The 17,248-nt window shown below is 43.0% G+C and overlaps 1 protein-coding gene across 1 annotated transcript; it reads right to left on the bottom strand.

Moving 5' to 3' along the window:
- Positions 1 to 202: 202 nt before the first annotated feature.
- Positions 203 to 1,564, bottom strand: LOC138351711 (S-antigen protein-like). Its single transcript, XM_069303732.1, has 3 exons — positions 1,478 to 1,564; positions 605 to 1,203; positions 203 to 335 (listed from the first exon to the last, which is right to left on the bottom strand). Exons 1-3 carry the CDS (start codon positions 1,562 to 1,564, stop codon positions 203 to 205), a joined length of 819 nt encoding a protein of 272 aa, XP_069159833.1.
- Positions 1,565 to 17,248: the final 15,684 nt, after the last annotated feature.

Here is a 17,248-nt window from a genome sequence, read left to right as displayed (position 1 = left end):
GTAAATTATTATGTGTTCCGCCTGTCTGCGTTATAAGGAATACAGATTTAACATTTTTAAGCAGCCCTAATAATTTAGATGTATTATTTAGTGGATTCTAGCTGTAAAGTATCTTTGCACACTCTCCAGGTCAGCAATATCTCCGGCTATGAATGGGGCTGGGAGTGTGCAATAGTATATCACTCTAGAGAGCACTAGCGTCTTAAAAAGTATCATCATCATTGATCTGGCATCTAATATTTGAAAGGTACATGTTATCCAACCTGTCATTTTTCTTGCAGTTGTGGCAGCTATTGTGTTGTGCTCTTGAAAGATTTGGTTTTCGCACACGATTACTGAAAATTACGGAATAACTTCAACTTAGCCACATTAAACATCATGTTATTTTCTGTGCCCCGTTGAAAGACTTGAAGAACATCAGACTGGAGGTCTGCTGTGTTCTCTATAGTGTCTACTTGCATGAAAATCCCAGTGTCGTCAGTAAAGAATGATACATTACCATAGTTTGTGTATATTTGTCTTATATGAGGAGGAGGAAAACTACCTGAGCAAGCACTATATCTTGGGGAACTGAGCTTTTTATGGTGAATAATTCGGATTTTACTGTTGACCATTACACTCAGGGTTCTGTTGACCATTACGCTCAGGATTCTGTTGACCATTACGCTCAGGGTTCTGTTGACCATTACGCTCCGGGTACTGTAGACCATTACACTCCGGGTACTGTTGACCATTACACTCCGGTAACTGTAGACCATTACACTCCGGTAACTGTAGACCATTACACTCCGGTAACTGTAGACCATTACACTCAGGGTTCTGTTGACCATTACACTCAGGGTACTGTTGACCATTACACTCAGGGTACTGTTGACCATTACACTCAGGGTACTGTAGACTATTACACTCAGGGTACTGTAGACCATTACACTCCGGTAACTGTAGACCATTACACTCAGGGTTCTGTTGACCATTACACTCAGGGTTCTGTTGACCATTACACTCAGGGTACTGTTGACCATTACACTCAGGGTTCTGTTGACCATTACACTCCGGGTACTGTTGACCATTACACTCCGGGTACTGTTGACCATTACACTCCGGGTACTGTTGACCATTACACTCCGGTAACTGTAGACCATTACACTCCGGGTACTGTTGACCATTACACTCCGGTAACTGTAGACCATTACACTCAGGGTTCTGTTGACCATTACACTCAGGGTTCTGTTGACCATTATGCCCAGGGGACTGTTGACCATTACGCCCGGGGACTGTTGACCATTACACTCAGGGTACTGTTGACCATTACGCCCGGGGGACTGTTGACCATTACGCCCGGGGGACTGTTGACCATTACGCCCAGGGGACTGTTGACCATTACGCCCGGGGGACTGTTGACCATTACGCCCAGGGGACTGTTGACCATTACGCCCGGGGTTCTGTTCACGTTGAAGTTAAAGTTTCATTTACCTACTTGGCCATTAATTCCTTTTGTGCGCATTTTGTGAAATCTATAAATATAAAGAGCGTTTTGGTTGTCTTCCATGGCCTTAACGGCCATGTCATAGTGGTCACAGAGTCATGAAGTCTATGTGATCCATGTGTCCAGTGTCATGAAGTCTCTGTGATCCATGTGTCCAGTGTCATGAAGACTGTGATTTATGTGTCCAAGGTCATGAAGACTGTGATCCATGTGTCCAGTGTCATGAAGACTGTGATCCATGTGTCCAGTGTCATGAAGACTGTGATCCATGTGTCCAGTGTTATGAAGACTGTGATCCATGTGTCCAGTGTCATGAAGACTGTGATTTATGTGTCCAAGGTCATGAAGTCTCTGTGATCCATGTGTCCAGTGTCATGAAGACTGTGATTTATGTGTCCAAGGTCATGAAGACTGTGATCCATGTGTCCAGTGTCATGAAGACTGTGATTTATGTGTCCAAGGTCATGAAGACTGTGATCCATGTGTCCAGTGTCATGAAGACTGTGATCCATGTGTCCAGTGTTATGAAGACTGTGATTCATGTGTCCAGTGTTATGAAGACTGTGATTTATGTGTCCAGTGTCATGAAGACTGTGATTTATGTGTCCAAGGTCATGAAGACTGTGATCCATGTGTCCAAGGTCATGAAGTCTCTGTGATCCATGTGTCCAGTGTCATGAAGACAGAGTGATCCAGGTTTCCAGGGTCATGAAGTCTCTGTGATTCATGTGTCCAGTGTTATGAAGACTGTGATTCATGTGTCCAGTGTCATGAAGACTGTGATTCATGTGTCCAGTGTTATGAAGACTGTGATTCATGTGTCCAGTGTTATGAAGACTGTGATTCATGTGTCCAGTGTCATGAAGACTGTGATCCATGTGTCCAGTGTCATGAAGACTTTGTGATCCATGTGTCCGGTGTCATAAAGACATTGTGATCCTTGTGTCTAGGGTCATGAAGACTCTGTGATCCCTATGTCCAGGGTCATGAAGACACTGATCCATGTGTCCAGGGTCATGAAGACACTGGTCCATGTGTCCAGGGTCATGAAGAATGTGACCTATGTGTCCAGGGTCATGAAGACACTGATCCATGTGTCCAGGGTCATGAAGACACTGATCCATGTGTCCAGGGTCATGAAGAATGTGACCTATGTGTCCAGGGTCATGAAGACACTGATCCATGTGTCCAGGGTCATGAAGAATGTGATCCATGTGTCCAGGGTTGTGTAGAATGTGATCCATGTGTCCAGGGTCATGAAGAATGTGATCCATGTGTCCAGGGTCATAAAGACTATGATCCATGTGTTTTGTGATCTTACTTTTTAGCCATCTTTTAAGGACTTTCATGTTGTGTGATGTTATAGCTGTTGGTCTATAATGCTTTGCAACTGCTCTACTACCTCCTTTGTGACGTGGGGCTATCTCCAGTATGTAAGTATCAGGTATAACACCAGCATCTAGGCTCCTTTTCATATGATGTTTAGGGCTTGTGATAGAGGATTTTAGCAGTTCTAGAGAACATAGAATTCCAGGACTCCAGGTCTAGTGCAGAATGCATGGGCACGCTCTCTACAGCTACTTCTAATTCCAGTGCGGTTAAGATTACAACTGATATATGATTCGAATGTGGTGTCTTCGGTTAATGTGATTGGTGGACATATTACCAAACATAAAATAGAAGGTTTTATCAATGTTAAAAATGAGTTTGTTAGCAGTTAAAAAGTATGGACTTCTTTAGTTCAGTATTCAGTGTCAATTATAATGAAATGATTATGATTGGAGAAAATAAAGGTTGTGTTATCAGCTAACTGCAGTGGCTTCAGGTGTTGAGAGCCATTTGGAAGGTCATTGACGCAAATAAAAAAGAGGAGAGTACCAAGTATATTGTGTGGAACTCCTATGTGGAAGGGTGGAAGTAGTAGCATCATTCACAGAGACATACTGGAATCTGTCACTGAACTGAGATTACAGGTATTGGAGGGAGTGATCTTTGACTCCAAAGCGTTGCAGCTTAAAAAGAACTGTGGTTAAATTAACGGTGTCAAAAGCCTTAAGAAGGTAAAAAAAAAAAAACTACGAGGTACTCATTTTTGTCAAGGTTGCATGTATGAAGTCAAGCATACCAGTTAGTGCGTTATGGGTGTTTTTTTGGTCAGAAAGCATGTTGGTAAAGACTAAGTAATTATGTTTTGGTAGATAGGAGTAGAACTATACATAACCCTATAAGCTTTTTCAAATATTTTGGACAAGGATGGAAGGATTAATATAGGTCTAAAATTATTGATTTCAGTGAGAAAACCATTTTTATGGACAGAGATCACTCGATACTTTTTTTTTAGAATATCAGGAAGATTCGATACTCAAATGATTTCATGTAGAGCAAAGACCATGACGGAGCTAAACATCTTGAAGCTTTTTTGTACATTAAGGCTTGTATCTCAGGTGGAATTAGTGAGAGGATTATATCATTACCGTCAGAGGAATCAAGGGCAGTTAGGTACAGAGACGCAGGGCAGGTGCCAGTAAGGTAGGTATTAATTTAACATTCGTTATGGCTCTGGAATTTAATTAGCCAGGGATGTACTAATGGATGGAAATACACTATTAAATTTAGTAGCAGTGGAGAAACTTATTACTATGCAGTAGTGCTTGAATGAAAGTGAAGGAAAGGCTCAATATATACGTGTAAGTGTATTAAAACCAAATTTTCGGATGCACCCGAAATCCGATTTCATCACACATGTGAAATCTAAAGTAAAAACCGCTGCCAGTATTGTATAGTGTTCGTACAAATGAAGGTTCATACACAGAGGAGGACAAAGAAATTACTGAAATCGTAAAAAAGCAGTATGAGGACATGTTTAGCATTTCAAGAAACAGCATGAAAGTGGAAGATCCGGATAACTTCTTTATGTATGATATGTATACTCAAGAAAATATAACTGAAATCAACACGAGCGTAGCAGATTTTGAAAGAGAAATTAACAACATGCCTATGCACTCATTCCAGACTAATGGAATTCAATATTTATAAACAAATGCAAAGTGCCAGTAGCACAAACACTTAGTATAGTATGGAGGAAAAGCTTGGACATGAGGGTGATACCAGATGCGCTAAATCAGCAGACATAGCTCCTCTACACAAGGTAGGGAGCAAGGAATTATAGACCCACATAAGAAAAGTATTTGAGAGAGTGATCAGAAGTCAGGTCACCAGTTTCATGGAGACCAATGATTTCCACAACCCAGGCCAACATGGATTTAGAGCGGGAAGATCATACCTCTCACAGCTACTTGACCACTTTGACAGTCACTGAGGCATTAAAAGAAACACAAAATGCTGATGTGGTATTCACGGACTTCGCAAAGGCATTCGAGAATGTGACCATGGAGTGATAGCACACAAAATAAAGTCAATGGGAACCACCGGTAGAGTAGGACGCTGGATACTCAGTTTTCTGTCGAACAGAACACAAAGAGTAACAGTCAACCAAATAAAATCACGTCTATGCGCAGTTAAAAGCTCTGCACCTCAAGGTACAGCTCGTGCACCACTGCTGTTCCTTATTCTCATATCGAATATAGGCAAAAAAACAAGTTACAGCTAAATATCATCCTTTTCAGATGCCACAAAAATCAGCATGAAAATTATCTCTGTTGAAGACATTGAAAAACTACAGTAAAAATGAGGACCTTAAACATACTACAGGGTAATTCCGAGTTCAAATCCCGGGCAGGACACAAATGGTTGGGCACATTCCCTTTCACCTAATGCCTTTGTTCACCTAACAGTGATTAGGTACTCAGGAGTTAGTCAGCTTGTTGTGGGGGGGGGGGGGGTGGCATCCTGGGCAGGGTCAAGGGAGTAACCCTTGACCGACCCTGGAGGGGGGTCCTCGATTAAAGCCTAACGTGTATGAAAACACTCTAGCTTCCTGTCCACAGTAAATTATATTATTAAAACACAATCAAATGTGCCCATAGTAGAGAAGAAACATGTGAAGGTTCTGGGAATAATGATGTCTGACGACCTAAAGAGCACAACACGTTTAAGGAGAACCACTAAGCAAACATTATGTCAGCCAGAAAAATGATTGGATGGATTATAAGAACCTTCAAATCCAAGGATCCCATCACAGTGGTTGTGCTCTTCAAATCATTTGTGCTGTTCCATCTTCAGTACTGGTCAGTACCCCTTCAGAGGGTAACTTCCCCCTTCAGAGCAGAAGAGATTGCAGAAATAGAGGTAATTCAGAGAACATATAAGTCATACATAGACGCAATAAAGCACATGAAGTATTGACATCGCCTCAGAGCTCTCCGAATGAACTCCTAGAAAGGAAATGACAGGGAAAGATTTCAAATAATATATACGTGTAAAATACTGGAGGGCCAGGTCCCAACTCTACACAGTAAAGTAACAACGTACTGGAGTGAACGATATGGAAGAAAATGCAGAATACAACCAGTGAAGAGCAGGGGTGCCATAGGCACAATCAGAGAACACTGTATCAACATCAGAGGTCCGCGGTTGTTCAACATCCTCCCAGCAAGCATAAGAAATAAATGCCGAAACAACCGTGGACATCTTCAAAGGAAAACTAGAATGTTTTCTTCAAGCAGTGCCGGACCAAACGTGCTGCGGTGGATATGTGGGCCTGCGGGCCAGCCCAGGCCAGGTGTACAACCTGTCACCAGACCAGGTGTACAACCCGTCCCCAGGCCAGGTGTACAACCCGTCCCCAGGCCAGGTGTACAACCCGTCACCAGGTCAGGTGTACGACCCCTCACCAGGCCAGGTGTACAACCCGTCACCAGGTCAGGTGTACAACCCGTCCCTAGGCCAGGTGTACAACCCGTCCCTAGGCCAGGTGTACAACCCGTCACCAGGCCAGGTGTACAACCCGTCACCAGGCCAGGTGTACAACCCCTCACCAGGCCAAGTGTACAACCCGTCCCTAGGCCAGGTGTACAACCCGTCACCAGGCCAGGTGTACAACCCGTCACCAGGCCAGGTGTACAACCCGTCACCAGGCCAGGTGTACAACTCGTCACCAGGCCAGGTGTACAACCCGTCACCAGGCCAGGTGTACAACCCGTCACCAGGCCAGGTGTACAACTCGTCACCAGGCCAGATGTACAACCTGTCACCAGGCCAGGTGTACAACTCGTCACCAGGCCAGATGTACAACCCGTCACCAGGCCAGGTGTACAACTCGTCACCAGGCCAGATGTACAACCTGTCACCAGGCCAGGTGTACAACCCGTCACCAGGCCAGGTGTACAACCCGTCACCAGGCCAGGTGTACAACCCGTCACCAGGCCAAGTGTACAACCCGTCCCCAGGCCAGGTGTACAACCCGTCCCCAGGCCAGGTGTACAACCTGTCACCAGGCCAGGTGTACAACCCGTCACCAGGCCAGGTGTACAACCCGTCACCAGGCCAGGTGTACAACCCGTCACCAGGCCAGGTGTACAACCCGTCACCAGGCCAGGTGTACAACTCATCACCAGGCCAGGTGTACAACCCGTCACCAGGCCAGGTGTATAACTCATCACCAGGCCAGGTGTACAACCCGTCACCAGGCCAGGTGTACAACTCATCACCAACACAGGTTCATTAAAGTCTTGTAAATAGAGATCTTGATCACCACAACAAATGTTTCCTCCATTGCTTCAGAGACACTTGGTGCCTGGGGTAAAAGTGCTGCTAGTGTTTTGAAGGAGCTGGGATCTAAGCTAATGGAAACACTAGCGACCATAGAGTCCCCAGTTTCCTCTTTCAGCGCCTTGGTGTAGCGTTCCAGAGAAGATATGCGCCCTGCATCCACGGTTCCTGCCCACCGTTTAGGGGCCTCGTAGCCTGGTGGATAGCGCGCAGGACTCGTAATTCTGTGGCGCGGGTTCGATTCCCGCACGAGGCAGAAACAAATGGGCAAAGTTTCTTTCACCCTGAATGCCCCTGTTACCTAGCAGTAAAATAGGTACCTGGGTGTTAGTCAGCTGTCACGGGCTGCTTCCTGGGGGTGGAGGCCTGGTCAAGGACCGGGCCGCGGTGACACTAAAGCCCCGAAATCAACTCAAGATAACCTCAAGATAACCAACTGAGGCGCTGGAGACACTCTACAACCTGTGACAAGTAGTCTTGTACCTTGCATGTAACCAATGGTGCAACCCTTTTTGTGTAATGAAGCTTTAAATAAAATAGAAAGACAAAACACACAAAATAATGGGGGTGGTAGGAGAAGATAATACATGTGTTTGCGGGTGGTTATCTTGAGGTTATCTTGAGATGATTTCGGGGCTTTTTAGTGTCCCCGCGGCCCGGTCCTCGACCAGGCCTCCACCCCCAGGAAGCAGCCCGTGACAGATGACTAACACCCAGGTACCTATTTTACTGCTAGGTAACAGGGGCATAGGGTGAAAGAAACTCTGCCCATTGTTTCTTGCCGGCGCCTGGGATCGAACCCAGGACCACAGGATCACAAGCCCAGCGTGCTGTCCGCTCGGCCGACCGGCTCCCTGGCTGCAAACTCTACAAGGTGCCCTACAAGGATTCCCTGCATGCTACATATGCATCGTCTTCTCAATGTCGAGGGTCCTTACAAACGCAACTATAGGTGGGGGTTCCAAATCTTTGTTTATAAAATGAATCACTAAAGCTGAAATAACTATCTTTAATGCACAATTTTATGAGTTCAATTTTTCCTAAACAGACATTTGGCATAGCGATAGGTAATCCCCTCTCACCTGTTTTGAGCAATTTGTATATGGAGTGTTTTGAAACGAATATCTTACCTAGGATTTTACCCTCGAGTTTGGTGTGGTATAGGTACGTTTACGATGTTTTGTGCCTGAGGCCGGTTAACCAAGAACAAACTGATTGCTTAATCATTCGTCGTTGGTTTCGTCAATTAAATTTACAATTGAGAATGAAGATAATGGTGTTCTGCCTTTTTTAGACCTCATGATTCATAGAATCGGTAGGAGTTTCAAATTCAGTGTATAGGAAACCTACCAATGTGTGTTTAGTTATACTAAACACACATTGGTAGGTTTATGCTCGCGTGTTTAATTTTACTGAAATCATCATGTTCAGGTTAAGCGGGCAGTATTTTCAGAAATGTTTCTCAGAGCCCTGAGAGTTTGCAGCCAGGATTTTTTTGATGAAGAAAAAAAGAAAATATTTGAAATTGGGAAAAAGTTAAAATACCCAAAATCGGTCGTGGATGATGTGTTTGGTTAGGCAAAAAGGACGTTCTACAAATAAGCTCCCAAGTCTAAACCAGAACATAAAAACTCGTTGGTATTACCATATTTTGATAGACTAGTAAATTTTGCCCAAGTCCTGAAAAACCTGAATATTAACCCAGAGTTCAATGATAATAATAATAATAATAATAATAATAATAATAATAATAATAATAATAATGATGATAATAATAATAATAATAATAATAATAATAATAATAATAATAATAATAATAATAATAATAATAATAATAATAATAATAATAATAATAACACAATTAAGTCCATTTTAATTTAGGACTCGCCCTGGTCTATAGCAGGTTGTGTGTACTATATCCCTTGCAACGCGTGTGCATATGTTTACATCGGTCAAACTGGTAAGTCTCTTTCCTCACGTTCAAAATCACATTCAAATACTATTCGTACAGCCCAGGACTCCAGTGCATTGTATTTACGTTCCAGTTTATGTGATCATCTATCGATTTCAGAGGGGCAAAATGCACTGTTAAAAGTAAGGATTTCGTTGATCAAAATGTGATTGAGTCCGCTCTGATCACACAATGTAACAACAGCCTAAATGTATGCCCTGGAATACATGAAGGAATACATGATATATTTTCACTCACTTGGGCCATAGCAGCCTTGATCCACTGACCATATGGGCGGGAGACAGTCGGAAACATACAACACTGTACCCGGAGTAGGATACATACGACACTGTACCCGGAGTAGGATACATACGACACTGTACCCGGAGTAGGATACATACAACACTGTACCCGGAGTAGGATACATACAACACTGTACCCGGAGTAGGATACATATGACACTGTACCCGTCCCTGGTACTCTACCAGGTCATCCCAGTCTTACAAACGACAAACTGCACAAGAGTAACTTACCCACTACGACCCACGGCTTGAGTAACTTACCCACTACGACCCACGGCTTGAGTAACTTACCCACTACGACCCACGGCTACGTTCAATAGACAATCACACGGTAGTGAAATTGTTTTTTTCAGTTCACCGCCAGGACGCTGTACACAAGTGTCGAAGCACCTGTGGTTAACATTCGCTCAACAAGGTACGGGTACACAGGTGTCGCAGCACCTGTGGTGCGTGGGCTCATCACTCATCTCTATGGTCACGCTGCTATCATATTATCTGCTTATCTTCGTCACTCTTGTGTAGCTACTCAGTGGCCTCAGCGGCACCACAGCTGCACAGCGGCACCTCAGTTGCTCAACGGCACCCCAGCTGCACAGCAGCACTGCAGCTACTCAGTGGCACCCCAGCTGCAATGTGGCACCCCAGCTGCTCAACGGCACCCATGCTGTTCAGCGGCCAAGCTGCTGCACAGCGGCGGCCCCAGCTGCTCAGTGGCATCGCAGCGGCACAACGGCACCACAGATGCACAGTGGCACCCCAGCTGTTCAGCGGCCAAGCAGCTGCACAGCGGCACCCCAGCTGCTCAGTGACATAGCAGTTGTGCAGACGCACCCCAGCTGCTCAGCGGCATAGCAGCTGCGCAGAGGAAACCCAGCTGCTCAGTGGCATAACAGTTGGGCAGAGGCACCCCAGCTGCTCAGCGGCATAGCAGCTGCGCAGAGGAAACCCAGCTGTTCAGCGGCATAACAGTTGGGCAGAGGCACCCCAGCTGCTCAGCGGCATAGCAGCTGCGCAGAGGAAACCCAGCTGCTCAGCGGCATAACAGTTGGGCAGAGGCACCCCAGCTGCTCAGCGGCATAGCAGCTGCGCAGAGGAAACCCAGCTGCTCCGCGGCATAACAGTTGGGCAGAGGCACCCCAGCTGCTCAGCGACACCGCAGTTACTCAGCGGTAATGCAGCTGCCCAGCTGCACGCCACCTGCTAAGCGGCAATGCAGCTGCTCAGCGACACCACAGTTACTCAGCGGTAATGCAGCTGCACGCCACCTGCTCAGCGGCAACGCAGCTGCTAAGCCGCAACGCAGCTGAATAGCGGCACTGCAGTTGCTCAACGGCAACGCAGCTGAACACCGGCACCCCAGCTGCTCAGTGAAAACGCAGCTGCACAGTGACACCCCAGCTGCACAACGGCACCCGAGGTGCTCATTGGCTCCGCAGTTGCTGAGCGGCACCGCAGAAGCTCAGAGGCACTACAGCTGTTCAGCGGCACTACAGTTGCTCAGCGGCACTACAGCTGTTCAGCGGCACTACAGCTGTTCAGCGGCACTACAGCTGTTCAGCGGCACTACAGCTGTTCAGCGGCACTACAGCTGTTCAGCGGCACTACAGCTGTTCAGCGGCACTACAGCTGTTCAGCGGCACTACAGCTGTTCAGCGGCACCGCAGAAGCTCAGCGGCACCGCAGAAGCTCAGCGGCACTACAGCTGTTCAGCGGCACTACAGCTGTTCAGTAGCATCGCAGTTGCTCATCGGCGCTTCAGTTACACAGCGGCACTGCAGCTGCCATATATTTCCAGACGCATATACAAGGTGCAAGAAATCCACCCAAGATAACCTAAAGTTGCATAGAGAAGATATAATTCTGAATATATTTACACACTAAACACACCCTAACTTAACCTAACACACCCTAACTTAACCTAACACACCCTAACTTAACCTAACACACCCTAACTTAACCTAACACACCCTAACTTAACCAAACATATCCTAACAGACACTAACACACCATAACATAACCTAACACACCCAAACATAATCTAACACACCTTAACATAACCTAACACATTCTAATATAACATAACACACCCTAGCATAACCTAACACACCCAAACGTAACCTAACTCACCCTAACATAACCTAACACATCCTAACGTAACCTAACACATAGTAACATAACCTAACACACCCTAACTTAACCTAACATATCCTAACAGACACTAACACATCCTAACATAACCTAACACATTCTAATATAACATAGCACACCCTAACATAACCTAACACACCCAAACGTAACCTAACTCACCCTAACATAACCTAACACATCCTAACGTAACCTAACACATAGTAACATAACCTAACACACCCTAACATAAACTAACATACCCTAAGATAGCATATCACACCCTAACATAACCTAACACACCCTAACATAACCTAACACACCATAACATAACCTAACACACCCTAACATAGCCTAACACATCCTAATATAACCTAATACACGCAAACGTAACCTAACACAACTTAACATAACCTAACACACACCTTACATAACATAACACACCCTAACATCACCTAACACATCCTAACAGATTCTAACACACCCACACCCTAACATTTCCTAAAACACTCTAATATAACTTAACACACCCTAAAATAACCTAGCACTCCCTAACGTAACCTAACACACCCTAACGTAACCTAACACACCCTAACACACAATAACATAACCTAACATACCGTGACATAACCTAACACACCCTAACATAACCTAATACACCATAACATAACCTAGTACTCCCTAACCTAACCAAACACACCCTAATATAATCAAGCACATCCTAACATAACCCAAAACGCCCTAATGTAAACTAACACACCATAATAGGTTAACCTAACACACACCCTACCGTAACATAACACACCCTAACATAACCTAAAACATCCTAACAGATTCTAACACACTCCAACGTTACCAAACTCACCCTAACAGAACCTAACACACCCTAAGATAACCTAATGCACCCTAACATAACCTAACACATCCAAACATAGCCTAACATGCCCTAACATAACATAACACACCCTAACCTAACCTAACACACACCCTAACGAAACAAAACACACCCTAACATATCCTAACACACCCGAACATAACCTAACACACCCTAACGTAACCTAACACAAAACATAACCTAGAACACACTAACGTAACCTAACACCCCTAACATAACCTTGCACACACTAACGTAACAGTACACAACCTAACATAACCTAACACATTCTAACACACCTCAAAGTTACCTAACAAACCCTATCATAACTTAACACACCCTCACATAACCTGACGCACCCTAAGATAACCTAACGCATCCTAACATAACCTATCACTCTCAAACATAACCTTACACACACTAACATAACCTAATACACCCTAACGTAACCTAACACACCCTAACATAACCTAACACACCCTAACGTATCCTAACACACCCTAACATAACCTAACACATCATAACATAACATAACACACCCTAACGTAACCTAACACACCCTAACATACCCTACCAAACCCTAACATAACTTTACACACCCTAACATAACCTAATACACCCCGTAACATAACATAACACACCCTAACGTAACACACCCTTACATAACCAAAAAACACCCTAACATAACCAAAAAACACCCTATCATAACCTAACAAACCCCAACATAACCTTATAGACCATAACATAACATGACATATTATATCCTATAATAACCTAACACACCTTAACATAACCTAACACACCCTAACAAAACCTAACACACCCTAACATAACCTAACACACACCCTAACATAATCTAATACACACCCTAACATAACCTCGTACACCCAAACATAACTTAACACAACCTAACAAGCCCAACCCAACCTAACACACTCTAACTTAACCTAAAATCCCCCTAACATACACACCCTAACATAACCTAATACACCCCCTAACGTAACATAACACGCCCTAACATAACCTAGTACTACTTAACGTAACGTAACACCCTAACGTAACCTTGAACACCCTAACATAACCAAGCTCACCCTAACATAACCTAACAAACACTAACATAACCTAACACATCCTAACATAACATATTATGCCCTAACATAACCTAACACCGGTTAGGGAGCCGGTGGCTGAGCGGACCAAACAGTGGACGCGTGATTCTGTGGTACCAGGGTTCGATCCCGGGCACCAGCGAGAAACAATGGACAAAGTTTCCTTCACCCTGATGCTTCTGTTGCCTAGCAAAAAATAGGAACCTGGGAGTTAGTCAGTTGTCACGGGCTGCTTCCTGGGGGTGGAGGTCTGGTCGAGGACCGGGCCACGGGGACACTAAGCCCCTAAATCAGCTCAAGATAACACACTCTAACGTAACCTAACACACCCTAACATAACATGTTAGACAAAACCATAACCTAATAACCCCCTAAGATATCCTAACACACCCTAACATAACCTAACACACCCCTAGGATATCCTAACACACCCTAACATAACCTAACACACCTCTAACATAACCTAACACACCCTAACATAACTTTACACACCATAACATAACCTAACACACCCTTGCATAACATAGCACTCACTTAAGATAACTTGCCACACCCAAACATAACCTATCACACCATAACCTAGCACACCCTAACGTATCATAACGCACACAACGCACCCTAAAGTAACCTAACGCACCCTAACATAGTCTAACACACCCTAACATAACCTAGTACTCCCTAACATAACCTAACAAGCCCTAACTTAACCTAACACACCCTTATGTAACCAAACACACCCAAACATAACCTAGCACACCCTAACATTACTTAACACACCCTAAAATACCCTAACACACCCTAACATAAACTACTACTGCCTAATATAACCTAACACACCCTAACGTAAACTAACACACCCTAACTTAACCTAGAACACCCAAACAAAATCTAACAAACCCTAACATAACCGAACACACCCTAAAGTAACCTAACACACTCAAAACGTAACCAAACACTCCTTAACATAATCTATCATGCCCAAACATAACCTAATACACCCTAACGTTACCTAACACACCTTAACAGAACCTAACATACCTTAACATAACCTAATGCACCCTAATATAACCTAACACACGCTAAAGTATCCTAATACACTCTAAAATAACCTAAAACACACCTTAACGTAACAAAACGCACCCTAACATAACCTAACACATCCTAACAGATTCTAACACACCCTAACGTAACCTAACACACTCTAACATAATCTAACACACCCTAACAGAACCTAACACCCTAACATAACCTAACACACCCTAACGTAACCTAACACCCTAACACGCCCATATGTAACTTAACACAGCCTAACGTAACCTAACACACCCTAATATAACCTAACACGTCCTAACGTAACCTAACACACCCTAACATAATGTATAAAACCCTAATATAACCTAACACCCTAACATAATCTTACACACCCTACATTACCTAACACACATTAACATACCCTAACACACCCTAACGCAACCTAATACACCCTAACGTAACCTAACACACCCTAATGTAATGTAACACACCCTAACACAACCTAACAGACCCTAACGTAACCTAACACACCCTAACATAACCTAACACACCTTAACATAACTTAACACACCCTAACATAACATAACACACCCAAATATATCCTAACACACCTAACACACCCTGACATAACCTAACACCTCCTAACATAACCTAACATAATTAAACGCGCGCTAATGTAACCTAACACAAAATAACATAGCCTTAAACACTCTGACTTAACCTAACACACCCTTACATATCCTAACACACCCCTAACATAACCTAACACACCCTAACAAAACCTAATACACCATAACATACCCTAGTACTCCCTAACCAAACCAAACACACCCTAATATAACCAAGCACATCCTAACGTATCCCAACACACCCTAATGCAACTAAACACACCATAACATAACCTAACACACATCCTAACATAACTTAACACACCCTAACATAACCTATCAGACCCTAAAGTAATATAACGCACCCTAACATAACCTTACACACCCTAACATAACCTAATACACCCTAGCGTAACCTAAAACACCCTAACATAACGTAACACACCCTAACGTAACATAATACACCCTAACATAACCTAACACACCCTAACGTAACCTAACGCACCCTAACATAACCTAATACACCCTAATGTAACCTAATACACCCTAACGTAACCTAAATGTACCATAACACACACAACACACCTTAAAGTAATGTAATGCACCCTAACATAATCTAACACACCCTAACATAACCTTGTACTCCGTAACATAACCTAACATACCCTAACATAATCTAATACACCCTAACATAACCTAGAACATCCAAACATAACCTAATACACCCTAATGTAACCTAACACCCTAACATAACCTAACACCCTAACATAACGTAACACACCCTAACATAACCTAACACACCCTAACGGAACATAACACATATTAGCATAACCCAACACTATAATATAACCTAACACATCTTAATTTAACAGAACCTAACACACCCTAATGTAACCTAACACACCCTAAAACAACCTAACACCCTAACATAACCTAACACTATCTAACATAACCTAACACACCCTAATGTAACCAAACACACTCTAACATAACCTAACACCCTAATATAACCTAACACACCCTAATATGACATAACACCCTAGCATAACCTAACACGCCCTAATGTAACGTAACAGATTCTAAGAAACCCTAACATAACCTAACACACCCTAACATAATCTAACACACCCTAATATAACCTAACACCCTAACATAACCTAACACACCCTAACGTAACCTAACACCCTAACACGCCCTAATGTAACCTAACAGATTCAAACACACCTTAACGTAACCTAACACCCTAACATAATCTAACCCACCATAACATAACCTAACACCCTAACATAATCTAACACACCCTAACTTAACCTAACACACATTAACATAACCTAACACACCCTAACATAACCTAACACACCCTAACGTAACCTAAGAGGTCCTCTGGGGCAAGCTATACATATAATGTAATGTAAAGTAATGATATTTTATTCGTAATATATTTTGTACTTCTCAGTGTACTATTCTGTTCAAATAAAAAAATAAAATAAAAATACAGTTTAAAAAATAAAATAAAAATACAGTTTTAAAAAAATATAATAAAAATACAGTTTAAAAACAGAATAAAAAAGTAAAAAAAAATACGATATGTTTCAATTTTGTTGGAGAGGTGGTGGGTCGGATCCTTATACAGGTGTGTGTGTTGATACACCTATGCTCTACAGGTGTGTGTTGACACACCTGTGATTTTACAACACAGAAAAGTTTTTGTGCAGATACAAATTGTCAATTCAGATTAGATTCCTCGATTCTGCAGATACAAACAGTAAATACAGGTGTACTCACTTAGTTGTACTCACCTTGTTGTGCTTGCTGGGGTTTCCACCAATCATTTTCCCGTTCTCTAAACGTTTTAAAAATAACATTTCATTATTTTATGCACTTTTTAATAAATAAATACACGTGTTTTGAGAATTTGTAAAAAAAAGAGTATTAAGCGTGAGGTCAAAATGTTTTATTAATACGTGTTTTAAATGTTATGATATAACGTTTCGAATGAAAGGCTTTTAAAACGTTAAATCTAATTATTAATTATTGCAATTATTGGGTATAATTATTTGAATTGCAATTAGAAAAATAGGGAAAGGGAGAA

The sequence above is a fragment of the Procambarus clarkii genome, chromosome 50, assembly GCF_040958095.1.
Source record: "Procambarus clarkii isolate CNS0578487 chromosome 50, FALCON_Pclarkii_2.0, whole genome shotgun sequence".
Classification (NCBI taxonomy): Eukaryota; Metazoa; Arthropoda; class Malacostraca; order Decapoda; family Cambaridae; genus Procambarus; species Procambarus clarkii.
The sequence above is the reverse complement of the archived record's forward strand: the minus strand, read 5'-3'. Positions and strand labels throughout refer to the sequence as shown.